General features: G+C 52.6%; 1 protein-coding gene across 1 annotated transcript in view; it reads left to right on the top strand.

The window, feature by feature from the left end:
* Window positions 1-909: 909 nt before the first annotated feature.
* Window positions 910-27,869, top strand: part of LOC116952496 (retinal guanylyl cyclase 1-like) — a 31,981-nt gene continuing 5,021 nt past the window's right edge. The window contains exons 1-14 of the mRNA XM_076074277.1: window positions 910-2,264; window positions 6,381-7,938; window positions 9,027-9,334; window positions 10,170-10,488; window positions 12,859-12,943; window positions 14,147-14,243; window positions 16,213-16,362; window positions 18,074-18,154; window positions 21,758-21,934; window positions 23,325-23,481; window positions 24,160-24,309; window positions 25,027-25,175; window positions 27,339-27,502; window positions 27,857-27,869. The exon at window positions 27,857-27,869 is cut by the window's right edge and continues 180 nt beyond it. Of these exons, the coding sequence (XP_075930392.1) occupies window positions 6,429-7,938; window positions 9,027-9,334; window positions 10,170-10,488; window positions 12,859-12,943; window positions 14,147-14,243; window positions 16,213-16,362; window positions 18,074-18,154; window positions 21,758-21,934; window positions 23,325-23,481; window positions 24,160-24,309; window positions 25,027-25,175; window positions 27,339-27,502; window positions 27,857-27,869 (3,360 nt within the window). The 5' untranslated portion in view covers window positions 910-2,264; window positions 6,381-6,428. The remainder of the gene's footprint in view (window positions 2,265-6,380; window positions 7,939-9,026; window positions 9,335-10,169; window positions 10,489-12,858; window positions 12,944-14,146; window positions 14,244-16,212; window positions 16,363-18,073; window positions 18,155-21,757; window positions 21,935-23,324; window positions 23,482-24,159; window positions 24,310-25,026; window positions 25,176-27,338; window positions 27,503-27,856) is intronic.

Raw genomic sequence — 27,869 nt, 5'->3', positions numbered from 1 at the left:
GTGATGGTGGTGGCGGTGGTGGTGGTGATGGTGGTGGCGGTGATGGTGGTGGTGGCGGTAACGGTGATGGTGGTGGTGATGGTGATGGTGGTGATGGTGGTGGCGGTGGTGGTGGTGATGGTGGTGGTGGTGGTGATGGTGGTGGCGGTGATGGTGGTGGTGGCGGTAACGGTGATGGTGATGGTGGTGATGGTGATGGTGGTGGCGGTGGTGGTGGTGATGGTGGTGGTGATGGTGGTAGCGGTGATGGTGGTGGTGGCGGTAACGGTGATGGTGGTGGTGATGGTGGTGGTGATGGTGGTGGTGGTGGCGGTAACGGTGATGGTGGTGATGGTGGTGGTGATGCTGCTTCTGCAGCGCTGACAGTGACAGCAAACACAGATCGCCGAACTGAGTTGAACGCGTTCGTCAATAAACACGGTGCCATTAAAATGAAGAAGTGGACACTAAGACGACGTTTCGGGCAACGACCCTCCTTCACAGCGCATGCGATGCGCCCATAGAGACGTGGACCCCCAAATGAGGTGTTGACGTGCAGAAAAAATAAAACCGTCTTTAATGTGTTCGCGAAACGCACATCGTCACGAGGGAAAATAAATCAAGGTGAAACCCTGATGACAATGTGCGGCCCTTTGTCAATTCCATAGCCAGTGTACCCCCCCCAACTACCCTCCTCTTCCTGTGCACGCTGGCAGTGTGTACAGCCGCTAAATTACAATGTCGAGGTCCGCTACTGGCCACGACGAGAGGGCTTCAGGAGAGGACGATCGAGAGGGTTCGTGCCGTAGTACTATTCCACATCCTCCGTTGCAAGAGCGTAGACCACAGTGGGGCTTACTGCGTGGTGCAAAGTGTAAGTAGGTGGGGTCTTCCTTGTTGTAGGCATCGGAGGAAATGTGCCCACGTTTTGTTGTGCTTACGAGATGGGCATCGATCTCTCCCTCTGGGCGGTCCTGCCCTCCACCCACCGAACACGGCACCATCATCATCATCATCTTCCTGTTCTTCATCTCACCAACCGCACTCTTCATCACCGATCCTTACCATCCCCTTCCCCAGCAACGCTCTCTCTTTAATAGGCTTAACGCAGATCCGATTGGCGTGGGGCTTCTTGTCCTGTCACACAAACACGCACACATACACACACGCACATACACGCACACACACACACGCACGCGCGCGCGCACACTCTCGCTCACACTCAGAATGAGCCATCTCAGGTCTGTGGGCAAATCACTCGCCGCGCGCGCTCTCTTTCTCTGTTTTAGCGAGTATTGTAATCACTCTTAAAGTGCTGGCGAGAGATGCCTGTGTCCCCGTGTGTCTGTGTGCGTGTGTCCGTGTGCGTGTGTCTGTGTGTGGGGAGCGGTAGTGTAGCGGTTAGCGTGCTGCGCTATGAACCTGGCGACCCGGGTTCGATTCCCGCTCACGGCCAACACCAGTGACGATTATCTAAACCGGTCCTGGGCCTCCCCTAGGTCGACTCAGCCTCAAATGAGTACCTGGTGCGGTGTGTAAACATCGCCACTAGGAAGACAAAGGCGGTCAGGGCGTGGTGCTGGCCACCCACCCCCTCGTGTACCGTTCCGGCCTTCATAGGTGCTCGCTAACAGCACTTGCCCCTACAGTCTGTTAAGGCTATACGGGGGATCTTTGTGTTTTCGTTTTCGTGTGCGTGTGTCCGTGTCCGTGTGTTTGGGAATGGTATTTTAGCGGTTAGCGCTACGAAACCCGGCCACTCGAGTTTGATCCCCGCTCACGGCCACCAACACCGGTGACGATTATCTGAACCGGTCCTGGGCCTCTTCTAGGTCGACTCAGCCTCAAATGAGTACTTGGTGCCGTGGGTAAACTTCGCCAGTGGGGAGACAAAGGCGGTCGGGCGTGGTGTTGGCCGAACACCCCCCTCGTGTGCCGTGCCGGCCTTCATCGGTGCTAATCACTAACAGCACTTGCCCCAAAAATCAGTGAAGACTCTACGGGGGGGGTGGGATCTGTACCTTTGTGGCTACAACCGGATCGTTCTTTCAAATTGCCGTCATCATCAATTCCTCCACTGAAGACGCACGCACGCGCACACACGCACGCGCACGCACACACGCGCTCACTTCTGTTAACGCACTCACGCAGCAGTGAAGAACGCGCGCGGGTGTTCCGCTACCGTCGTGAATGTTACATTTGACGCTGGGTTTGACTTCTACTTCGCCGTGTCGCCGGCTAGCGCAGCATGTGACGGACGGGTCATCAGCGTCGTATCTCAGCCGGTAAGTAGAATGACATTCCATCGACTTTGATCGCATCGTGACACATGATTGTGCGCGTGTATGTGGAAGCGGGTGATGTTGTACGTGCAGGGTATAGCCCAAAAAGGCAGGAGGCACAGGGTTTGTGATATTTTTTTCTGAGCAAATGTTCAAACTGACTTCCATCGACATTAAAACGCACGAAATTGTTTCTGAAGGATGATAATCCAACATCTAAGTCAGGGTGTAACATATTAAAGTGTTAGCATGCACAACACAACTATTTGAATTCGTTGTTCTCCAGTACATTTTCTTTTCCGTGTTTAAATATCATCGAGAAAAAGAAGACGAAAAAAAGACGAATACATATTAACTTAAAGTCTAAAACAATGAAAGTGTTTTAATGTCAGTCTGAAATAAATTTAACACCTAGGAGGCTTTTGCAACCAATATCATCCATAAGAGTTATTTTGGGTTTTGATTTAAAGCTTTCGTGACTGCAGGGATTCATATTCTTGGTTCTTTCGGTAAAGTCACGTAGAAGGGAAACAATATTTTTATTATTTTATTGTTTCCCTTCTACGTGACTTCACCGAAAGAACCAAGAATATATAGTTATTTTGGGGTTAGATCGCGTAAATATATAAATGTGTCGTTAAACCCGCCACCACCCGACGCAGCCAACTAGTAAGGTTTGTCACGTAAACTGTAATTGTAATTACTGGCGAAACGTCGTACTCAGATTTGTAAATGTTGTGGCTTTGCTCTCCAACACACCGTTGTGCTGTACTTGTGACGAATTGGCAAGTTGTCTTTACGTGACCACCCTTACGAGTTGGCTGTGTCGTGTGGTGGCGGGTTTAACGACACATTTATATTTTTACGCGATCTAACAGCCATAAACCTCTATTATGGATGGCAAACGAAAGTTTGCGAGTTCAATTACTGGTTGGCGGGTTGACACAGCCCATCATCAATCACTCCGCGGTCGATAAAATAGGGGGAACCGCTTTGGACGGAATGTGGCATTCCCAGCAGTGGCTCGGGCCTCTCAACGTGACCACCGCTTCGAGTCTCATTTTTACTTTGAATTTGAGTGTAACATTTTTATTCCACAAGATATTGGATTTCATTAATCCATCGGATAGGCGTTTATAGAAAACTATCCCGAACAATCACTCCATCAAACGTTATTGTCCCAGTTTCTGCACTCATTTACCGTATTCTCAGGATTACACGACGCTCTTACTCCCCTGCGGCCGGTAACAAACATCACGATAGCGGTTGTAATAGATCAACAGTGTAACACGTTTCTTCAATTGAGCTAGGTTATCATGTGAACTTGGGAAAAGAGAAACGATGGGATGGAATTCCAAAATGACGCAGTGCAAGGGAAAAAAACAGATAGAGAATGTTTGTGACCAGCAGTGACAGGGTTGGTGGTTGAGTGAGTGAGTGTGCACGTGGGTGGGTGAGTGAGTAGGTGAGAGAGTGGGTGAGTGAGAGAGCGGGTGAGTGAGTGGGTGAGTTAGTGGGTGAGTGAGTGGGTGAGTGAGTGGGTGAGTGATAGAGCGAGTGAGGGAGTGGGTGGTGAGTGAGTGGGTGAGTTAGTGGGTGAGTGAGGGACCGGGTGAGTGAGTGGGTGAGTGAGTGTGTGGGTGAGTGAGTGAGAGAGCGGGTGAGTGTGCGCGTGGTTGGGTGAGTGATTGAGTAGGTTAGTGGGTGAGAGGGTGGGTGAGTCAGCACGTGGCTGGGTGAGTGATAGGGATGGTTAGTGAGTGAGTGAGAGAGCGGGTGAGTGAGTTGGCGGGTGAGCAAGTGGGTGAGTTAGTGGGCGAGTATGTGAGCTCTTATGACCTGCATGCACTGTGGTTGAGCACAGTGTGGTTGATGCGATGCAGCAGTCAGTGTGTGGTAGAGGATGCGCCTATCGCCCCATCCACTGTAGCCCTTACTACTCTGCAGACATGAAGAGCGTCTCCTCCGAGTAACCAGTGCCGGATGAAGCTAGTGCGGGGCCTGTAGCATGATGCTAGAAAGGGACTCTAAATTAAAAAAAAAACACTTAAATATAAAAACACACGCATTTTTTTACTTGCATAGTAAAGTGATTGTATTTTTGTCTTTGTTATACGGCCAGATAATACGACAAATCGCTAACCTTAAACACCCAGTCGTTCATAAAAGTTGAAGGCGGTATAGTACTATAGTAATAGAGCGAGTGCAGAGTCACTGAACCGGAATTGATAGCTTGAAAGCATTTAGCGCGGGGCCCTTGAAAGTGCGGGGCCCGTAGCTACTACATGTGGTAGCTACTACATGTGTAGCTACTACATGTACTACCACAGCTACTACATGTGTAGCTACTACATGTGTGGCTACTACATGTGTAGCTACTACATGTGTAGCTACTACATGTAGTAGCTACTTGTGCCACGAGGATAATCCGGCACTGCTAGTAACTGCTAGGTAGGACGCGACTGCATCACGCCTCCATCACTGCCGGCATTATTCAAACGAGCTCTTGACTGGCCTCGGGGTTTGCCTGCCATCATAAGACTTCTCTCTCTATACAAATATGATTTCACCGTCGACGCTGCTAATAGTTTTACCATACTAAGCGCAACAACAATCATCTGCATTGTGGTCAAATTCCGCCCAGTGTAATAAAAATAACAACAATAGCTTCCGTGGAACATAAGAGAGAGAGAGAAAAACATGACTTTTTGTGTACTGTTAATCTGATGTTAGTAACCCCCCCAACCCACCCCACCCACAACCCACCCCACCCACAACGTGTATTGTACCGCCAGGGAACGGATACGGTGGGGGGGAGGGTTAGGTCTCAGAGATGGCAGTGGGAATAGAATGTGGAGGTCTGACCTCAGCTGTTTGCCGCCTCTGTGAGGTTTTCCCAGGGCCTGGACACAATGCGAACCGGACTCACGCCATCGGCAGATCAGAGGAGAGAACAACCCGCCCCCCCCTCCCACCTCCAAAAAATATGTGCCTTAATATTTGAGTGATTTCCCTATGCATCGTTTGAGTAATTAACAATGTGAATGCCGTGTGTATTTATAATTGCGAGTCGCGGGTGGGCCGGCGGGGGGGGATGCGGGCAGCGGTGGTGCAGCTCGGTCAGCTCCCCGGGAGGGTCACCGCTCTGTCGACTCGGCCCTAAACAAGTGCCCCGTGCGGTGCGCAAATGTCAGAGCTGGGAAGGCAAAATGTGGTGCTGGTGCTGCCCCCCGCACCCAGCCTCGTGTGCAGTGCCGATCTTAACAGGTGCTCGCCAACAGCACTTGCCCTTACGGTCTGTCGAAGGCTATACGGGGTGGACATTTGTTTTTTTTCGGTAAAGTCACGTAGGTAAAATAAAATGAATGAAAACAACTCAATTAAATCACGACGTTTCGGAGGCAACACAAGCTTCCGTCTTCAGGTGGAACAGTCACAGCAAAATAGCTGTACAGCAAAATAATAAATGAATACACAATAAATTAATACACAGCAAAATAGCTGTACACCTATTTTGCTGTGTATTAGCTGTACAGCTATTTTGCTGTGGCTGTTCCACCTGAAGACGGAAGTTGTTTTCATTTATTTAATTTTACCTACGTGACTTTAGCGAAAAAAAAACAAAGCGTATGAATCCTTGCAGTCACGAAAGCTTCAAATCTAGAATTTGCCTTTGTGTTTGTGTGTGAGGCGGGGAGGGAGGACGGGAAGCGGTAGCGTAGTGGTTTCGCGCACACAGCGCGACACGTACCGACATCCGCTCACGGCCACAATCGGAGGCCAATATAATTGAACCTGCCCTGGGACAGCCCCCCCCCCACCCAAGGTCGACGCTCGTGCGTGCGCTGCGTGAATCGCCACAACTGGGGGGGGGGCAAAGGCGGCCGAAACGTCGAGCTGGCAAGACCGACCCCACCATCTCAACGTCCAACCTTCATGGGTGCAGCTCGCGAACAGAACTTGAAAAAAAAAGACGACACGGGGCGATCTTCGTCTTTGGTGTGAATTATTTTCACCCTGGGAGAGGCGGGGTGGGGGGGGTAATACCGATGGTTAAAAAAAATATTGTAAAAAAATTATTCGTATTAATTTATTATTTCCCTCCCCCCTTCCATCAAGGAGACCTCGCGAAGCAAGTCTTCCCCTCCAGCAGTGAAACAGCAGGCGATGTCGCAGTGGGCTTCGGGCGCTCGCTGTCGCCCGGTGGACACCCTGAGAATCCAGCGGATGCGAGGTGGCGCATTCGAGAGATTGACAGCAGCAGAAGAAGCAGCAGCAGCAGCAGTGGAAGTAACAGCGGCAGCAAGAGCAGAAAGCCACGGCAACAGCAGCAGCAGTAGCAGCAGGAACGCAGTCCTTAAAAGAAAAACTACTTTCGAAAATTGCAGCGGGAGAGTCGCACTTAAAAGCGACAGAGAGAAGAGCGGAATAGCATGCTGTCACCGCGACAGTAGCGGCTGTAGCAAAGGTGACAGCAGTAGCTGCATCAGCAGCAGCAGCTGTAGCAATGCTGATGGGAACAGCAGCAGAAGGAGCTGCATCAGCAGCAGCAGCAGCTGTGGCAATGCTGAGAGGGGCATCTGCAGCAGCTGCAGCAGCAGCAGCAAGAGACACGTGAGACACGGTGACAGCAGGACTGCCTTCAGCCACAGGAGCGTCGTGGGGAACGAAGCGATCATCACCAGGATCATCACCACCATCATCACCAGGATCATCAGCGGTGTCGTTCCGAGCGGACTCGGAAGCGCAGCCGGCACCATCGGCTCGGACGTCGTCGTCAGCCGCGTCGCGGGCAGCAGAGCGAACGTCGGGATCGCCGTCGACAGCGGCGTCGGCAAACTCATTCGCATCACCCCCTTAGTCGACACGATCGTCACCACCGCGACCGCGAGCCTCGCCGCCGTCTGGGCCAGCGTCAACCTCGCCGGAGCGACACGGCCACGTCCGCTGGCCACCTTCTTCGCCTTGGCCCTGACCTGCGTCTCCTTGTCCTCGTGTTCACCACCGGGGCCCGCTCGCCACCGTCTCCTGCTTCTGACCCCGAGCGCGAGCTGCGAGCCGTCGTCATCCCTCGACGCCTTCCCAGAGCACGCGGCGCGACTGGCCACGTCGCGTCTCAACAGGGACCCCGGCTACACGGGACCGAGGCTGGAGGTCACCGTCGTCCCGGAGAGCTGCGACGCCGCCCAATCGCTGGAGGACCTCTGCGCGTCCCTCGTCTCAGCGGACCCGAGGAACTCGAGCATCGTGGGGCCAACTCATCCCGGATACTGCGAGGCGGCGGTCGCGCTCGCGACGCTGCACGGCGTTCCCATCGCTCCGCTGAACTGCCAGCCCGATCCCTGGACCCTAACGTTGAGCCAGACGGGTTCGATCCCCGCAAGCGGAGGCAACGGCTCTGCGCCACGGGCTCCGACGCCGCCGCCGCCGCTGTCCCTCGTGGTGCCCGCGACCCCTCCGTCGGCCGAGGTTCTCCTGCTGCTGCTGCGCCACTTCGGGTGGGCCCACACGGCCGTGGTGGCCGCCGATACGGCGCCGTGGAGGGCGGTGGCGGCGCAGTTGGCAGCCGCGCTCAGGAGGTTGGGGGTCCCGGTCGGGGTTGTGACGCAGGCGGGGGCGCGGGAGGAGAGCGCGCGTCAGGCTCTGTCGCTCATACAGAGCGCCCAGAGGATCAAGCGTGAGTGCGTGAGTGCGAGTGACTGTGTGTATGTGTGTCTGTGTGTAGGGAGCGGTGGTGTAGTGGTCAGTGCTACGCTGCGCTATGAACCCGGCGACACGGGTTCGATTCCCGCTCACGGCCAACACCAGTGACGATTATCTGAACCGGTCCTGGGCATCCCCTAGGTCGACACAGCCTCAAATTAATACCTGCGGCTGTGTGATAACCGGAGACAAAGGCGGTCGGGCGTTGTCCTGCGATGTAGCCATTAATAGGTGCTCGCTAACAGAACCATAGCAGCCTATAAGGCCACCGTGGGTGCTTCGGTGGCTAGGAGGCGTTAACTATCTCGCCTGGTATGCCGTACCTCGTAGGTTCGATCCCGACCCTGACGCCTGCTGCTGTATATTTGGAGTTTGCGTGTCTCTCTCTCTCACCATCATCATCATCACCAAGGTAGCTAAGAGATGTTAACTCCCTCGCCTGGTATACAGGAGTTTGCGTGTCTCTCTCTCTCTCGGTGGTCGCGTGGATTTTTCTCCGGGGTTTTCCTGGTCTCCCCTCCGCATTTAAAACAACATCACGCGTTTGGCGCGTTCAAAGAATGTGGCTGCTATCAATGTCCACGTGATAAGCCATTTCATTGAGCTATCATTTGTCGCTTCTGAAAAAGAAGCTAATGGCTCAGTGGACTTTGCCTGGTAAGATACAAAAAGTTTAGTTTAATCTTTATATATTTAGAATTTTGTTTAACCTTTTCTATACTTTGCACTCCGATCGTGCTTTTGTATCGTTTGTCGCTGTCAGGTTCTGACCCGCCGCCTGCCTGACATCTGTGAAAAAGAGCTTTATAGCTCATCGGATTCCTCCAGTATAAATACAGATTCTGAATTTGACATCTGTGAAAAAAAGCTCCATATCTCCTCTTATTCCTCCGGTATAAATACAGATTCTGATTCTGACGTCTGTGAAAAAAATCTTTATAGCTCATCGGATTCCACCTGTATAAACATTCCCATTCTGTGTGGCCTGCAGTCCCTACAAACGTCGCGCGCTCACCGCATTTAACCCCGCCACCCCTGCCACCACCCCCGCCACCCCCGCAGTGGTCATCATGTGCATGAGCTCGTCGCTGCTCGGAGGCGCTGAGGAGCGCGTGCTCCTCCAGACGGCCGCGCGCCTCGGGCTCACGCGGGGTAGCCACGTGTTCGTGCCGCTCGAGCCGATGCTCTGCAGCCTCGGTCACGGCCCTCTCGAGACGTACCCACGGCTGGCCGACGATTCGGCCCTGCGCCAGGCGTACGACGCCACCCTGACGCTCAGCCTCCTCTCGTCGCCCAACGCCTCGTTCCGCGAGGCCGTGCGGGACGCGCGGAGCGCCGGGGAGATGCCCGAGGATGTTGAGGCCAGGGAGGCAAGTTCGCTCGTGTCGGGCGGTGGTTAGCGGTGGTGGAGGTGGTGGTTACGCTGCACGTGGCCTGTAATATGTTGGCTAAGATATGTTAACTACCTCGCCTGGTATGAAGGAGGTTGTGAGTTCGATCCCGACCCTGACGCCTGCTGTATCTTTGGAGTTTGCAGTCTGTCTTTCTCTCTCTCATCATCATCACGGTGGCTCGGAGATGTTAACTACCTCGCTTGGTACACAGGGGGTTGTGGGTTCGATCCTGACCCTGACGCCTGCTGCTGCTGCTGTATCTTTGGAGTTTGTGGTGTCTCTCTCTCTCTTTCCCCGTGGTCGCGTGGATTTTTTTTCTCCTCCACATTTAGAATGAACATCAACGCGTTTAGACTATTTGGCTGATATACATTAACAAACGATAGGCCCACTTCGTTGAGCTATCATTTGTGGCCAGGTCGCTTCTGAAAAAGAGCTACAATAATAATACTCAGTGGGGCCTTACCCAGTTATATAATAGTTTACATAGTGCTATAGCTTGGTGGATCACTGCACAGATGCTGTGCGCAACTCCTTTCTTCCCGGGGGTGTCGAGGAGGGGGATCTGCACCCAGGCTCGCCACGAGAAGGCGTTCCAGTAAAATGTGGACTAATCTCCCTCTGTTCCATCTCGGTGGGATAGAGTGTTACCCCCTCGCATGCATACGTTTTCTCCGGGTGCTCCGCTTTCTGCCACGTGCACACAAACGGATACCGTTCATAAGACGACGATGTCCAAGATTGCGGACGCCGTTGCCACCGATGCCAATCATTATCAGCACCAAAACCCATCTCCCCTCCCCCCCCCAAGGTCTCCCCCCTCTTCGGCTCCGTCTACGACGCCGTCTCACTGCTCGCCCGCGCCCTCCAACTCGGCCGCGCGTCCGACCTCCACGCCGACGGCCTCAGCCGCGCACTGCGCACCGACGCCGTGGGGCGCCCCGTGGCTCGCTACGCCGTGCTGGACACGGACGGCGACGGGGACACCCTGAGCGCGGTGCTGACCCTGGACAGCGACACCGGCGAGGTGGTGGCGGTGCCCGGATCGCGCCTCCACTTCCCCGGGGCTGGGGCACCCCCAGCGGCCGATCCCGAGTGCTGGTTTGATCCCACGCGTCCCTGCGCGGCGGGTAAAGCGATCTCACTCTCGACTCACTCTCTCTTTCACTCACTCTCACCCACTCTCACTCTCTCTCACTCTCTCTCACCCTCTCTCACTCACCCTCTCTCACCCTCTCTCACTCACTCTCTCACCCTCTCCCACTCTCTCACTCTCTCACACACTCTCTCTCACTCACTCTCACACTCGCTCACTCACTATCACCCTCTCTCACTCACTCTCTCTCACTCTCACCCTCTCCCACTCTCTCACTCTCTCACACACTGTCTCTCTCACTCTCTCTCACCCTCTCTCACTCACTCTCTCTCACTCACTCTCACCCTCTCTCACTCACTCTCACCTTCTCCCACTCTCTCACTCTCTCACACTCTCTCACTCTCTCTCACCCTCTCACCCTCTCTCACTCTCTCTCTCACCCTCTCCCACTCTCTCACTCTCTCACACTCTCTCTCACTCTCTCTCTCACTCTCTCTCACTCTCTCACTTTCTCTCACCCTCTATTACTCTCTCTCACACTCACTCACTCTCTCTCTCTTTATCTCTCACGCGCGCGCTTATTTGCCTTCTGTTTTGTCATAGCGCTGTACGTGATTGATGAAGGGCCACTGCCCGAAACGTCGCACAATGTATGCATTTATTGATGTATTTATTTGTGCCGCCTGTTAGAGCAGCGGTGGGAAGCCTACGGGTCTGGAGCCGCATGCGGTGGCTCTTTAAGGACTGCAGTGCGGCTCACGAAAATTCGAAAAGAATGCCTCTTCTTGTTATTTTGGTTACCGACCCCTGATGATGGAAGTCCAGTTTACCATAGCAGTCCAGATTACCATAGGAATTAGTTTACCATGGAAGTGCAGTTCACCATGGGAGTCCAGTTCACCATGTGAGTCCAGTTCACCATGGGAGTCCAGTTCACCACGTGAGTCTAGTTCGCCATGTGAGTCTAGTTTACCATGTGAGTCTAGTTCACCACGTGAGTCCAGTTCACCACGTGAGTCTAGTTCACCACGTGAGTTCAGTTCACCATGTGCGTCTAGTTCACCACGTGAGTCGAGTTCACCACGTGAGTCCAGTTCACCACGTGAGTCTAGTTTACCATGTGAGTCTAGTTCACCACGTGAGTCTAGTTCACCACGTGAGTCCAGTTCACCACGTGAGTCTAGTTCACCACGTGAGTCTAGTTCACCACGTGAGTCAAGTTCACCACGTGAGTCCAGTTCACCACGTGAGTCCAGTTCACTATGTGAGTCCAGTTCACCACGTGAGTCTAGTTCACCACGTGAGTCCAGTTCACCATGTGAGTCTAGTTCACCACGTGAGTCTAGTTCACCACGTGAGTCCAGTTCACCACGTGAGTCTAGTTCACCACGTGAGTCTAGTTCACCACGTGAGTCTAGTTCACCACGTGAGTCTAGTTCACCACGTGAGTCCAGTTCACCACGTGAGTCCAGTTCACTATGTGAGTCCAGTTCACCACGTGAGTCTAGTTCACCACGTGAATCTAGTTCACCACGTGAGTCCAGTTCACCATGTGAGTCCAGTTCACCACGTGAGTCCAGTTCACTATGTGAGTCTAGTTCACCACGTGAGTCTAGTTCACCACGTGAGTCCAGTTCACCATGTGAGTCTAGTTCACCACGTGAGTCTAGTTCACCACGTGAGTCTAGTTCACCATGTGAGTCTAGTTCACTATGTGAGTCGAGTTCACCACGTGAGTCGAGTTCACCACGTGAGTCCAGTTCACCATGTGAGTCTAGTTCACCATGTGAGTCTAGTTCACCACGTGAGTCTAGTTCACCACGTGAGTCGAGTTCACCACGTGAGTCTAGTTCACCACGTGAGTCTAGTTCACCACGTGAGTCAAGTTCACCACGTGAGTCTAGTTCACCACGTGAGTCCAGTTCACCACGTGAGTCGAGTTCACCACGTGAGTCGAGTTCACCACGTGAGTCCAGTTCACCACGTGAGTCCAGTTCACCATGTGAGTCTAGTTCACCACGTGAGTCGAATTCACCATGTGAGTCTAGTTCACCACGTGAGTCCAGTTCACCACGTGAGTCCAGTTCACCACGTGAGTCGAATTCACCACGTGAGTCCAGTTCACCACGTGAGTCCAGTTCACCACGTGACTCGAATTCACCATGAGAAGGGGTGGGCAACCTGTGACTCCGGAACCACATGGCGGCTCTTTAAGGATCGCTTCGTGACAGTTATTTATTAAGGGACCACCACCGTCTCGAATTCACCACCGGCAGTTCACCGCGGCTTTTGAAATATTGAGGTGGGCGTTGTAGTTGCGTTTTTTTTATTTCACCGAATTGGAAAAAACAACGTGACTCTCCTTGTCATCCCGGTTGTCGACCCGCGCTGCTGCGCACGCCAGGAGTGGAGCCCAGCCTCATCCTGCTCGTGCTCGTGGTGGCACTCTGCTTCGTGCTGGGAGGAGTGGCACTCACCTTCTTCCTGAGGTGCCGTGCGGAACTCCCACCCGCTGCCACCTCGATCCACTGCTGGATGGATTGAGAGTGACCCCCCCCCCCCCGCCTCTCTCTACCCTCTCCACCCCACACCTCTACCCTCCGGCGTGCGGGGTTCAGTCACGGATTTGTGTTGTTACCCTTTCGTCAGCTAGACGGTGTTTTTCATTTATTTGTGGTCCCAATTGTTCGCATGTCACCGACTGCGCGAGTGGCTCGCGACCGCTCGTTGTTGGAATTCCACAGCGCCGGGCAATCGCTTCTTAAAGTGAACACGAGACGGGTCCCCCCCCCCCCCCCCTCCGCAGGCGGAGAGAGAGACACGCAAACTCCAAATATTAGAGCTGGCGTCAGGGTCGGATTCGAACGCGTGACCTCCTGCATACCAGGCGAGGTAGTCAACATCTCAAAGCTACGGTGGCTATGAGATGTTGACCACCAGGTCTGTGCGTGTTTTTATTTTTTATTCCAAGTCAACGCCATCACCGAACGGAGGGGGGACAAAACATCACCCCGAATGCGCCCAAAGCTAAGCAGGAAACAGAGACTGCTTAGCTCGACCATGTGACCCTCAATGAACAGGTTATGGGGCCATGCTATGGTGCAGGAAAGCAAAGGGCCAGTACAGTGCAACTAAATTAATCGTTTTTTGTTTGTGGGTATTATTGTTCATGGGACCTCCTTTGCCAGTACCAAAATGTGAGAAGAGGTTTTTCCCCATTAATCTGGCAACAAAAGATCTGTTTTAAGTTGTTAAAACACCAAACTGAAACCTTTTACAAGGAATCATGTTTGCATTACCCACAATGATTGTGGTCAGAATGTAAACAAAAAGCATACTCTGATAATATATGCATTGTCTTTGAAACTGATTGGTCCACACTAGAGACAGCTTTCTTTTGAGCCTCGTCTCAAACGGTGTTAGACCAGAGGACGCCAAAAGGCGTTACACAGCCCAAAGCCAACGCCACTATCAGAGTAATGAGGGCCCGGGTCTGAGCATCTACATCATGGGACCTCCTTTGCCAGTACCAAAATATGATCATAGGTTTGAACCCCTTTAATGTGGCAACAAAACAGCTGTGTTAAGTTGTTAAAACACCAAACTGAAACCTTTTACAAGAAATCATATCTGCACTAACCATCGGATTCTGTCTGCCCCCCCCCTTCCCCCCTTACTCTCCCCGTGGGCAGGAGAAGAATTCATCAGCTCCAGATGGTGAAAGGTCCCAACAAGATCCTGATGACGCTTGATGACCTGACCTTCATCAACCCGCAGCAGAGCCGCAAAGTACACGCTACGAACTCAGACGAACTCTCCCACCGGGGGATTCGCTCTCACCGAGCGCCGGAGCCACCGCGGGGGGCCATCTCCCGGTTGGACGTCTTTGCTATTCCCGAATCCCAAAGACGTCCACGCAGTTTAGCGGTGGCCAGTGCTTCCCGAGCACCGTGAATCTGTTTTGGTGGACGTCAGCGGGCTGCACGTTTCCCCTCCAGAAACCCCAATCGTGACCAACGATTGCCCGGGTAGATTTAGCCCGGATGATATATAGCGTCCAGGACGATAGACGTGACGATTACCAGCGGGCGTCGGTGGAGAGAAGTTGTTCTAAACGCGCGTGGGCACGTTGAGATTCTTTCGCGCCGTACGAAGCCAACCACGCTAATCGGAGGTGCGGGGGAAGGACAAAAAACTAAACACAAAAGAGCAGTTCTACTGAAATGAGTCAGTCTTCAATCGAGATGATGGTTTAAAAGTGCATGGCTCCAGTTGCGTCCTCATATCGGAAGGCAGAGCGTTCCAGACGGCCGCAGAAAGTGCAATCTGAAAGATGCCGCGCGATGGTGCGGTCACCGTTTTTGTTTGGTGGTTAGAATTCTTAGTCGGGGGTTTTTTATTTGCCGTCAGACTGTAACGAAAACAATTTCTGCGCGCTTATTGATGTCAGAGGTTGTTCCGATCTGTCCTGAGTCCCACAGCAAACTCCGTAGCGACCTCCACTCCACGTGGATCGCGATCCCCACTCCACGTGGATCGCGATCTCTACTCCACGTGGATCGCGATCCCCACTCCACGTGGATCGCGATCTCTACTACACGTGGATCGCGATCCCCACTCCACGTGGATCGCGATCTCCACTCCACGTGGATCGCGATCTCTACTACACGTGGATCGCGATCCCCATTCCACGTGGATCGCGATCTCTACTACACGTGGATCGCGATCCCCACTCCACGTGTATCGCGATCTCCACTCCTGGGCTGGGGCGGTGCACGTCACGAGGCGGTACGATCGATCGCTGGCGGTGCGGGACTGTGGCAGGTGGCCAAGGGGCACGGGCACGCTTTCATCCAGCAGTGGATAGACCAGGGGTCGGCAACCAAAAGAACGAGAAGAGCCAATTTTGTTCGCGAATGCGCTCAAACTCACTCGACGTTTAAAGAGCCGCAATGCACCTGTGGTGGTGGTGGTGGTGGAGACGAGACGACGGTGATGGTCTTCGATGAATAACGTCAGTAAGCGGTCCGACAGGAGACGCCATTCGCCTCCAGAGCCGCGGGTTGCCCGCCCCTGCGATAGACGATGTCTGACGGTGATGACGATGATGTGGTTTGCCCTAGGAATTGTTTTGTAAAGCCAAGACATTGACAGTATTGCGCACGTGGGCACGGTGGTGAGATGATTTTTGTACTCCCCCCCACGACCCTGCTCGTGCTATCCGATCAGTCGAGTAACCAAAATGATAATCGGTAGAGGCATCGATTACTTAAATACTCGGAGATTGCCAAACGATGTTGATGAAATGTAATGTCCTTGGCTCCGTAATCGGGCTACAGAGCGGCGCGTGTCTCTCCCATCACCACGAACACCCCCCCCCCCCCACTCATCACTCCTTCTCACTCCTCACTCCGTCCCCCCCCCCCACTCCTCCTCACCCTCTCTCCTTCCCACTCCTCCTCACTCCGTTCCCCTCCCTCGCTCATCCCTCTCCACTCACCACCCACTCGCCCTCACTCCTCCTCACCCCTCACCACTTGCTCCTCACTCCTCCCCACATACTCCTCCCTCTCGCCCCCTCCTACACCTACCTCCTCAATGCCACCCAAATCCTCCATCGCCACCGCCGCCACCCAACGCTCTCTCGTCCTCCTCGTCCTCCTCGTCTCCTCTCTCACCACCAATCCTCACCCCCCCCACCCCCCCCCCCCAACCGCACCCACGCGTGGCTCGCCCCACAAACGCCCGGCACGAGAAGCTCACGGACGACGGCCGAACGAGCGTGGTGGGGCGCAGCGTCACCGACCTGAAGGGCACCGCGAGGCCCTCCCGCGGCTCCGTGTCGGGGAAGAGCGTGGCGCCCGCTCCTGAGAGTAGCAGCGTGGCCGTGTACGAGGTCCGTGTCGGGGTGGGTGACGACCGCGAGAGTGAGACGCGGGCGGAGATCGGCAGGACCCTGGAGGGGTGGAGGGGGATGGGGGAGAGTGGACCTAGGGGAGAGAGGGACATGGGGGGGGTGAGGAGAGGGATCTGGGAGAGAGACCTAGGGGGAGAGATGCGCCACGGTGGCTAGGAGATGTTAACGACCTCGCCTGGTACACAGGAGATCGTGGGTTCGATCCCGACCCTGACGCCTGCTGCTGTATATTTGGAGGTGGTATGTTGTTCACGTGGTAGCGTGGATTTTTCTCCACATTTAGAATCAACGTGGGTTTAGAGTATTTGTTCGCTGCTATAAATTGCCACATCAGCCAAGTCGCTTCCAAAACAGAAGCTTATAGCTTAGTGGGTGAAATAAAAAAAGTACTTTAGTTTTATTTATATATTAATTTTTAAGTTATTTGTTTATCTTTCCTATACTTTGCACACCGATCGTGTTTGTTGTTGTTTGTAGTCGGAACGTTCTAAACCCGTACCCCCTTTTGAACATTTGTGAAAAAGCGCTTCATAGCCCATCGGATTCCTCCTCCAGCAGAAATAAATATTCTCAGTCTGAATCCACTGGATCCTTGAGGCAGGGGATGAATCAGCACCACGGACAGTGACTGCCGGTCCTCCAGTATAGAACTACAGGGGCTGGGCCCCGTTTGATTAACATTACAAAAACTTTACTATACCTACCTGCTCACTCCACAGACACGTGCTGCTGTGTTGACAGTGCTGCTGCTGCTGCTGTTGTTGTTGTTGTTGACAGTGGTGGCCCAAGCACAAATAACACAAACTCAATGAAATCGTCAACAACACTGGGGCCCTTAAAGGGAAAATCACAATGGGTGAAATTTCGGGCGATTTTTCTTCTCCATCACAGAAAGATCGCGATTCTCTCATTTGTAGATATTCAATATGGGCAGAACAAGGTTACGTGCGTTATTATTTTAAAATGATTCTGATGGTTTACCCACTGAAGCCTCACTGAGTCTCGGGACTCATTGTTTATTACCGACATTAAGCTGGCTTACCACTTACACCTGAAACGCAATTGCAAACTCTCTCTCTCTAGATACACATTCATTACGATAGCAGAGAGATCAATGTGTTCCATTACTTGCTCATTATGAAGATCACAAGCCGCGTATGAGACTATTTAAACTATAAACTAAATCTCCAACTAAATCTCCAATGTATTACACTCTCCCTCCTGGCCGCTAATACGCCGAGCATCTGGCAATTTAACCGTGAATCCATATTGCTTTGGTCTTTCGGTAAAGTCACGAAGACAGGTTGAAATAAAATATTTTCTTTTTACGTAGGAAAATATTTCCTTTTAACCTACCTACGTGACTTTACCGAAAGACCCAAAGAATATGAATTCCTGCAGTCACGAAAGCTTTAAGTCAAGATTTAACCGTGAATCGTAACACGCTCCACTCCGATATCCTACGGTTCCACGATCCCGTGTGTTGCGCACCTTCACGCGGCCACGCAATTGGCCCGCTGCACTCGAGAACGCGCTTTCGTTACGGGCAGACCGAAAACCCGGATTCGGTAACCTGGATCTTAGGATCGGGAGTCATTTGGCGGTGCCGTCCGGGCGGCTCTGGGTGACGTTATCCGTCACTCAGGGTGCGTGGAGGAGGAGGGGAGGGTGACTCATCACTGCACGCTTCGTCTCCACACAGGGTGACTGGGTTTGGTTGAAGAAGTTCCCCAAAGGCAAGTTCGGTGAGATCCGGCAAGCCACCACGAGCGTTTTCCGAAAGGTAAAATTCTAAACGAAACAATTAATTTTCATTTTATTTGACCAGGTAAGGCTCTTTTTTCAGGAGAGACCTGGCCACGAAGCGAACATCGCCCCCCCCCCCCGTGTTGTGAAAAGTTAACAGGACCCTTCCCCGGGTAAACAAGCGAAGTAGTAATACTGAAAACTATTTTGGTAAAATAATAATAATAATGTCGTGCAAATTTCCACGTTTGTGACCTTGTGCCATAAACAATTCAAATCTGTTGATACGATGCGAAAAAAACTTACAGAAAGATGAGTGCCGGGACAGGAAAAAGAACAGATTTAACAACACGCAAATACGAGAGCGGCACTGCACGCACAAAAAGCTCCCACTCAGCCTTACACAGACCACCGGTTGAGCATCTACATCATTAGACCTCCTTTGCCAGTACCAAAATATAATAATAGGGTTTTTCCCTTTTTTTTCTTTTGGGTCGAGGCTCAAAAGAAAGTCGTCCCTTGGTGTGGACCAATCAGTTTCAAGGACAATGCATCATATATTATCATAGTATGTTTTTTTGTTTGCATTTTGACTGCAGGTATTGTGGTTAATGCAGTGACATTAATCCTCGTAAAAAGGTTTCAGTTTTGTTGCCAGAAACAAGGGGAGAAACCACCCTATTACTAGACCACCGGTTGTATCGAACTGCACACGTGCGGCCAATTTGTCATCTTAAACCAATTCTTGTTCTTCGTCTCCTCGTGCCGACGACGACGTTGGATGTGCGGCTACGGCTCACCGGAGTCTCGGCAGGTAGCCCCCCTGCCACCGGAAATCCCTCGCGACTCAACCCAAATCCCCACGAGCGCAACAGAACTGCACGTGTGTGTGTGTGTGTGGCCATCGTGACACAAATAACTCAAATCTGTTTGCGGAGATTTCTAAATTCGGTTTCAGTTTCAGTTAGTAGGGATGGCCCTGTGAGCCATGAGGCTTTTGACTCGGCGTGCAACCGCAACAAACAAATCATGAACAAAGAAACATCTTAAAGTGACGTTTCGCAACAGAAACATCCAGGAAGAAGCCTTAAAAATCTTCCAGAAGAAAAAAAAATCACCGTACATCAACGATGTGTGCAAAAATCCCAATGGGATGCAAGTCGAACAATAACAACCATAAGACAATTTAGATACAATTATCAGGCTAACTCTGTACTTCAACAAACAAACACGGCTTAACCAAAACGTGTTCGAACATCGCCAAAATAAAGCTATAAAAGCAATGTAACAGTGATTATAGGAACTGTAATTAAAATTTAACAATAAACGATATAAAACTAGATTTGATGTTTTCGTGACTGCAGGAATTAATCTTTGTTTTTTTCGGTAAAGTCACGTAGAAATAAGAAAAAAAGGACATAATATACGACGTTTCGATTGCAACACAAGCAATCATCATCAGGTATAGGAAACACATAACCGCAGATATATATACAGACCTTAAGTAGAGGGAATTAACACAGATATACCAGGGGATACAGAGAGACGGAACATCACACTAAATCAAACAGGGTTTAGCAAAATATGGAAACTATATAAAGCAACACAGACGGTCGGTTAAAACACAATTAACGCATGGTTTGGTTGAATACGCTGTTTCAAAGATTGTTAAATTGTAAGTTACGTGTGAAATTTAAGATAGTGATAGAATACTTACCGTAGAGAGACCTATAGGGGAGACACGCGCACAGTTAAGAAGTGAAGCAACTCTGTACCGAGGCTTTAAGTAGCTGGAGATGGAGGGGCTGGGACTCAGACAATGGGACACAAATTATCATGATATAAGTTGTCGTGCACACGCAGAGAGGGGGCGCATCAGCGCACACTTAGAGGCACCCAGGTACACAACTATATGTAGAGACAACACAGCGACATACATCCAATTCAAGACACAAAGGCAGGCACACCAGTAGAGAACACAAAGACACAGATTTCATACCTCCCCGAAGAGGTGGTTCAAACTAGATTTGATGCTTTCGTGACTGCAGGAATTAATCTTTGTTTTTTCGGTAAAGTCACGTAGACATAAGATAAATAAAAAAATAATTACATAATATACATTATGTATGCAATATGTATATTATGTAATTTTATTTTACGTAATAATATACATTATGTATACATTATGCACATTATGCAATTTTATTTTTACATAATAGTATACATTATGTATACATTATGTATATTATGTAATTTTATTTTTACATAATAGTATACATTATGTATACATTATGTATATTATGCAATTTTATTTTTACATAATAGTATACATTATGTATACATTATGTATATTATGTAATTTTATTTTTATTTATCTTATGTCTACGTGACTTTACCGAAAAAAACAAAGATTGATTCCTGCAGTCACGAAAGCATCAAATCTAGTTTGAACCACCTCTTCGGGGAGGTATGAAATCTGTGTCTTTGTGTTCTCTACTGGTGTGCCTGCCTTTGTGTCTTGAATTGGATGTATGTCGCTGTGTTGTCTCTACCTGTAGTTGTGTACCTGGGTGCCTCTAAGTGTGCGCTGCTGCGCCCCCTCTCTGTGTGCCTGACAACTTATATCATGATAATTTGTGTCCCATTGTCTATCAGTCCCAGCCCCTCCATCTCCAGCTACTTAAAGCCTCGGTACAGAGTTGCTTCACTTCTTAACTGTGCGCGTGTCTCCCCCCATAGGTCTCTCTACGGTAAGTATTCTATCACTATCTTAAATTTCACACTTAACTTACAATTTAACAATCTTTGAAACAGCGTATTCAACCAAACCGTGCGTTAATTGTATTTAACCGACCGTCTGTGTTGCTTTATATAGTTTCCAAATTTTGCTAAACCCTGTTTGATTTAGTGTGATGTTCCGTCTCTCTGTATCCCCTGGTATATCTGTGTTAATTCCCTCTACTTAAGGTCTGTATATATATCTGCGGTTATGTGTTTCCTCTACCTGACGTTGATTGCTTGTTTTGCAATCGAAACGTCGTATATTACGTAATTTTTTTTTTTATTTCTACGTGACTTTACCGAAAAAAAACAAAGATTAATAAACGATATACATAACATGTAACGACCAAACTTTTGCAGCCATAGCTGGCAGCATGAGTCACTCCATAACAGCATGAGTATCAGTAGCAGTATCAACATTTTTCAATGCACCTATTATCGACACTCAAGATCATATACATTATTTTTGCAGCAGACATCCGGAGCGGTGCATTTGATAACCCCCCCCCCCCCCATCACGAGAAAGACGAATGCCGGGCTGTAAAACAAACAGATTGAACAACACGAGCGCAGCGCTGAAGACGCCAACAGCCCATGAGCCTTGCGCAGACCAAAACCAGCTCGACAAAACCTGGACGTGCGGCAAATTTTAGTCGTTCGGGACCAGCGACTCGAATCGAGGCGGCGAGCCGAGCCGACGAAACGGCCGCTGGCGACGAAAACTTCCCACGGCGGCGGCAAACAAAACCACGGACACGCGCACCCCCCTCACCTCCTCCTCCGTGCGTCGCTAACCCCCAGCCCCCCCCCACCACTTTCCACTCGTTACCCCCCCCCCCCCCAAAATCCCGCGCAATAGCTGCGGGACATGCGTCACGAGAACGTGAACCCGCTGCTCGGCATCTTCAGCGACCTGGGGGTGGCGGCTGTGGTCTCCGAGTATTGCCTGCGCGGGAGCCTCGAGGATCTCATCCGCAACTCGGACATGAAGCTGGATTGGATGTTCAAGTCGTCGCTCCTCTTCGACCTCATCAAGGTGCGGCGGGTCGAGGACGATCGTGCGGGACGCGCGCTTCGGTCGAAGCGTCGACGTCGGAGCGATCTGCCCGTCGGAGGTCTCTGCAACCTCGGGGAGGGCGGGGGGCGTAGGTGGTGCCGCCTCGCATGGATTTATCTCCCCACACCCCAGGTCGCTACGGTCACAATTTCGACAGAGAGGGAGAGGTCCCGTTGAGTATCGGTGTGTTCCATCGACGCCGCGCCGACAATCTCCCCACCCGCATTCGACATTTTAATCCTGCACGGTGGCCGCGCCGCAGCCTGCGCGAGACTATTAACTAAACTTCGATTTAAAGCTTTCGTGACTGCAATGATTCATCTTCTTTGGTTCTTTCGGTAAAGTCACGTAGAATGAGAATAAAATAATAAATTGATCAAATAAAATAACACAATAATATTCTCACGACGTTTCGGCCACAACACAAGCGGCCTTCATCACCTGATGATCACCTGATGAAGGCCGCTTGTGTTGTGGCCGAAACGTCGTGAGAATATTATTGTGTTATTTTATTTGATCAATTTATTATTTTATTCTCATTCTACGTGACTTTACCGAAAGAACCAAAGAATATTAACTAAACTGTAAACTTTTATTTTATTTTACCAGCTAAGGCCCACTAGCTCTTTTTCAAAAGCGACCTGGCCAACACAAATTTATAGCCCAACGGCAGTGGCTTATCGTAATATCCATATTGATAGCAGCCAAATGCTCTGAACGCGTCATGTTGATTGTAAATGTGGAGGGGGGGAAAACCGGAGGACCTGGAGAAAAATACACGCGACCACGGGGAGAGAGAGAGACACCGCAAACTCGAGATATACAGCAGGCGTCAGCATCGGGATCGAACTTACGACCTCCTGCACACCCGGCGAGGTAGTTAACATCTCCTAGCCACCGTGACACAAACAAATCGCGTGCTCCCGCCGCCGTTGTTGTAGTTGTTGTAGTTGTTGTAGTTGTTGTTGTTGCTGTGGTTGTTGTTGTTGTAGTTATTGTAGTTGTTTTAGTTGTTGTTGTCATTGCAGTTGTTGTTGCTGTGGTTGTTGTAGTTGTTGTTTTAGTTGTAGTTGTTGTTGTAGTTGTAGTTGTTGTAGTTGTAGTAGTTATTGTGGTTGATGTAGTTGTTGTTGCTGTGATTGTTGTTGTAGTTGTTGTAGTTGCTGTTGTTGTTTTAGTTGTAGTTGTTGTTGTAGTAGTTGTAGTAGTTATCGTGGTTGTTGTAGACGTTGTTGTTGCTGTTGTTGTAGTTGTTGTTGTTGTAGTTGTTGTTGTAGTTGTAGTAGTTATTGTAGTTGTTGTTGTTGTTGCTGTGGTTGTTGTTGTAGTTGTTGTAGTGGCTATTGTTGTTTCCGTGTTTGCCCGGCAGGGCATGCGCTACCTGCACCACCGCGAGGTCGTGCACGGGCGCCTCAAGTCGCGCAACTGCGTGGTGGACGGCCGCTTCGTGCTCAAGGTGGCCGACCACGGCTTCAACGAGCTCCTCGAGTCGCAGAGGATCGTTCGCGACGAGCCCTCGGCATGCGGTGAGCACGCCTGAAGTACGGCTGGGGCAAGCCTGGAGCACGCCTGGAGCACGCCTGGGGCATGCCTGGGGCATGCCTGGAGCATGCCTGGGGCATGCCTGGAGCATGCCTGGGGCATGCCTGGGGCATGCCTGGGGCATGCCTGGAGCATGCCTGGAGCATGCCTGGGGCATGCCTGGAGCATGCCTGGGGAATGCCTGGGGCATGCTTGGGGCATGCCTGGGGCATGCCTGGAGCATGCTTAGAGCATGTCTGGAGCACTCCTGGGGCATGCTTGGGGCATGCCTGGGCCAAGTCTGGGGCCCTCGTAGTGGTTTGCCGTGTCACGCTTTTACGTGTGTACGTTGAACTTCTTTCGCACCGCACATCGCCAATTGCGCTAATCGGAGGTGCGGAGGAAGGCCAACAAGCTAAACACAACAATAATCTAAAAACAACAACATCCTGAACACAACAACAACAAACTGAACACAACAACAACAACAAACCGAACACAACAACGAACGGTGGTGGCCGCGAGCGGCGATCTCACCCGGGCGGCCGGGTCCGTAGCGCAGCGCAGCACTCCCCACGCTGACTCGCTCGCTCGCTCGCTCACCCCCACGTGCTCGCCCTCTTCTGCTCACCCCACGCTCACCCCGCGCTCACCCCACCCACCACTGCTCGTCGTGGTTGCAGAGCTGCTGTGGTCTGCGCCGGAGCTGCTGCGAGACGCGGAGGTGGCGCGGCGCGGCACGGCGCGTGGAGACACCTACAGCTTCGCCATCGTCCTGCAGGAGCTGATCGTGCGCGGGGCGCCCTTCTGCATGGTGGACCTCAGCGCCGAGGGTACCCGAGCACCGCCTCTCGCTCCGAACGAACACGATCCCCACGACCACCACCCACCAGGGCAACCACCCACCAGGGCCACCACCACCATGACCACGACCACCACCCACCAGGGCCACCACCACCATGACCACCACCATGACCACCACGATGACCACCAAGACCACCATGACCACCACGACCACCATGACCACGACCACCACCCACCATGACCACCACCCACCAGGGCTACCACCACCATTACCACCACGATGACCACCACCACCGCCATGACCACCACCACCACGACCACCACCATGACCACCACGATGACCACCATCACCACCACCACCACGACCACCACCATGACCACGACCACGACCACCACCACCATGACCACGACCACCACCACGACCACCACCACCATGACCACCACCACGACCACCAACCACGATGACCACCACGATAACCACCATCACCACCACCATGATCATCACCACCGCGACCACCGCCACCATGACAACGACGACAACATTCCACATTGTCCTAAATTTGCTATCGAGTCCTGAATGTCGATTGTTACGAGTTACTCCGAAAGTACGGCCCGGTCGACACACTCGCGTGTGCGTGGTGCTGGCCACCCACCACCCCCTCGTGTGTGCCACTCTCTCACAGCACTTGCCGCCAACAGTCTGTTGGGGGAGTGAACCCTTGCCTTTGTGGGCGCGTCTCGTCCAGAGATCGTGCGCAAGGTGCGCAAGCCGCCCCCGCTGTGCCGCCCCTCCGTGTCCATGGACCAGGCGCCCATCGAGTGCATCCAGCTGATGAAGCTCTGCTGGAACGAGCTGCCCGAGCGCAGGCCCAGCTTCGACAGCATCTTTGACCAGGTCCCTGCTGCTCACTCGTAGCCCCCCCCCGCTCGTCCCCCCCCCCCGCTCGAACCCCCCCCCCCCCGCTCGTCCCCCCCCCCCGCTCGTTCACTCTCCCACACTCTCATCCACTCACTCACTCACACACTCTACCAATCACTCACCCACTGACTCACCCGCTCACTCTCCCACACTCTCACCCACTCACTCACCCGCTCACTCTCCCACACTCTCACCCACTCACTCACCCGCTCACTCTCACATTCGCTCGCCCACACACTCACCCACTCTGCCAATCACTCACCCACTCACTCACCCGCTCACTCTCCCACACTCTCACCCACTCACTACTTACCCACTCTACCAATCACTCACCCACTCACTCACCCGCTCACTCTCCCACACTCTCACCCACTCACTCACCCGCTCACTCTCACATTCGCTCGCCCACACACTCACCCACTCTGCCAATCACTCACCCACTCACTCACCCGCTCACTCTCCCACACTCTCACCCACTCACTACTCACCCACTCTACCAATCACTCACCCACTCACTCACCCGCTCACTCTCCCACACTCTCACCCACTCACTCACCCGCTCACTCTCACATTCGCTCGCCCACACACTCACCCACTCTGCCAATCACTCACCCACTGACTCACCCGCTCACTCTTCCACACTCTCACCCACTCACTACTTACCCACTCTACCAATCACTTACCCGCTGACTCACCCGCTCACTCTCCCACACTCTCACCCGCTCACTCACCCGCTCACTCTCACATTCGCTCGCCCACACACTCACCCACTCTGCCAATCACTCACCCACTCACTCACCCGCTCACTCTCCCACACTCTCACCCACTCACTACTTACCCACTATACCAATCACTCACCCACTGACTCACCCGCTCACTCTCCCACACTATCACCCACTGACTCACCCGCTCACTCTCCCACACTCTCACCCACTCACTACTTACCCACTATACCAATCACTCACCCACTGACTCACCCGCTCACTCTCCCACACTATCACCCACTGACTCACCCGCTCACTCTCCCACACTCTCACCCGCTCACTCACCCGCTCACTCTCACATTCGCTCGCCCACACACTCACCCACTCTGCCGATCACTCACCCACTCACTCACCCGCTCACTCTCCCACACTCTCACCAACTCACTACTTACCCACTCTACCAATCACTCACCCACTGACTCACCCGCTCACTCTCCCACACTCTCACCCACTCACTCACCCGCTCACTCTCACATTCGCTCGCCCACACACTCACCCACTCTGCCAATCACTCACCCACTGACTCACCCGCTCACTCTCCCACACTATCACCCACCGACTCACCCGCTCACTCTCCCACACACTCACCCACTCACTCACCCGCTCACTCTCACATTCGCTCGCCCACACACTCACCCACTCTGCCGATTACTCACCCACTCACTCACCCGCTCACTCTCCCACACTCTCACCCACTCACTCACCCGCTCACTCTCACATTCGCTCGCCCACACACTCACCCACTCTGCCAATCACTCACCCACTGACTCACCCGCTCACTCTCCCACACTATCACCCACTCACTCACCCGCTCACTCTCCCACACTCTCACCCACTCACTCACCCGCTCACTCTCACATTCGCTCGCCCACACACTCACCCACTCTGCCAATCACTCACCCACTGACTCACCCGCTCACTCTCCCACACTATCACCCACTCACTCACCCGCTCACTCTCCCACACTCTCACCCACTCACTCACCCGCTCACTCTCACATTCGCTCGCCCACACACTCACCCACTCTGCCGATCACTCACCCACTCACTCACCCGCTCACTCTCCCACACTCTCACCCACTCACTACTCACCCACTCTACCAATCACTCACCCACTCACTCACCCGCTCACTCTCCCACACTCTCACCCGCTCACTCACCCGCTCACTCTCACATTCGCTCGCCCACACACACGCGCACACACACACACACAGATGACAACCGACAACGTAACCGGTGGTCGACCCCCAACAGTTCCGTATGTAGCAGGAGTCTCCGAATTGGCACAGCGATGTCGACGCACCGTTGACGCGTGACCCCCAGCGACGGGAACAAACCCCGCGCGCTCACGCTGTTTTCCCCCTCGCCGGCCGCAGTTCAAGAGCATCAACAAGGGAAAGAAGACCAACATCATCGACTCGATGCTCCGGATGCTGGAGCAGTACTCGAGCAACCTGGAGGACCTCATCCGCGAGCGCACCGAGGAGCTCGAGGTGGAGAAGCAGAAGACGGACAAGCTGCTCACGCAGATGCTGCCCCCGTGAGACGCACGCGCGTGGGGATAGGCCGCGTGGGGCGACAATTATGGCGGGGCAACGGCGCACGACACAAATCAGACCCAGCCTCGCTGTGCGTGTGGCCCTCCCAAGAGGCTCGTGCTCCTCGTTGGTGCGCTGCTGCTGCTGCTGCAGCTGCTGCTGCTGCGCTTCTTCACCACAATGTTCGCCGTAGCAGCGGCAGCAGCAGCAGCAGCAGCCGCCGCTCTAGCAGCAGCGCGTGGCGAACGCTCGAAATCAACGCGTGGCCCGATCGTGAAATCCGCCCGAGAGGCAGCCGACGTGCTCCTCAGGCCTCCAGCGCTGACCCAGCCCCCCCCCCCCCACCCCCGCGCTAGGTCAGTGGCCGAG

Source organism: Petromyzon marinus, chromosome 47, assembly GCF_048934315.1.
Source record: "Petromyzon marinus isolate PM22_M1 ecotype Great Lakes invasive population chromosome 47, UKy_Petmar_22M1.pri1.0, whole genome shotgun sequence".
Taxonomy (NCBI): Eukaryota; Metazoa; Chordata; class Hyperoartia; order Petromyzontiformes; family Petromyzontidae; genus Petromyzon; species Petromyzon marinus.
Note: the sequence above shows the minus strand (reverse complement) of the source record. Positions and strands in the feature narration are given on the sequence as shown.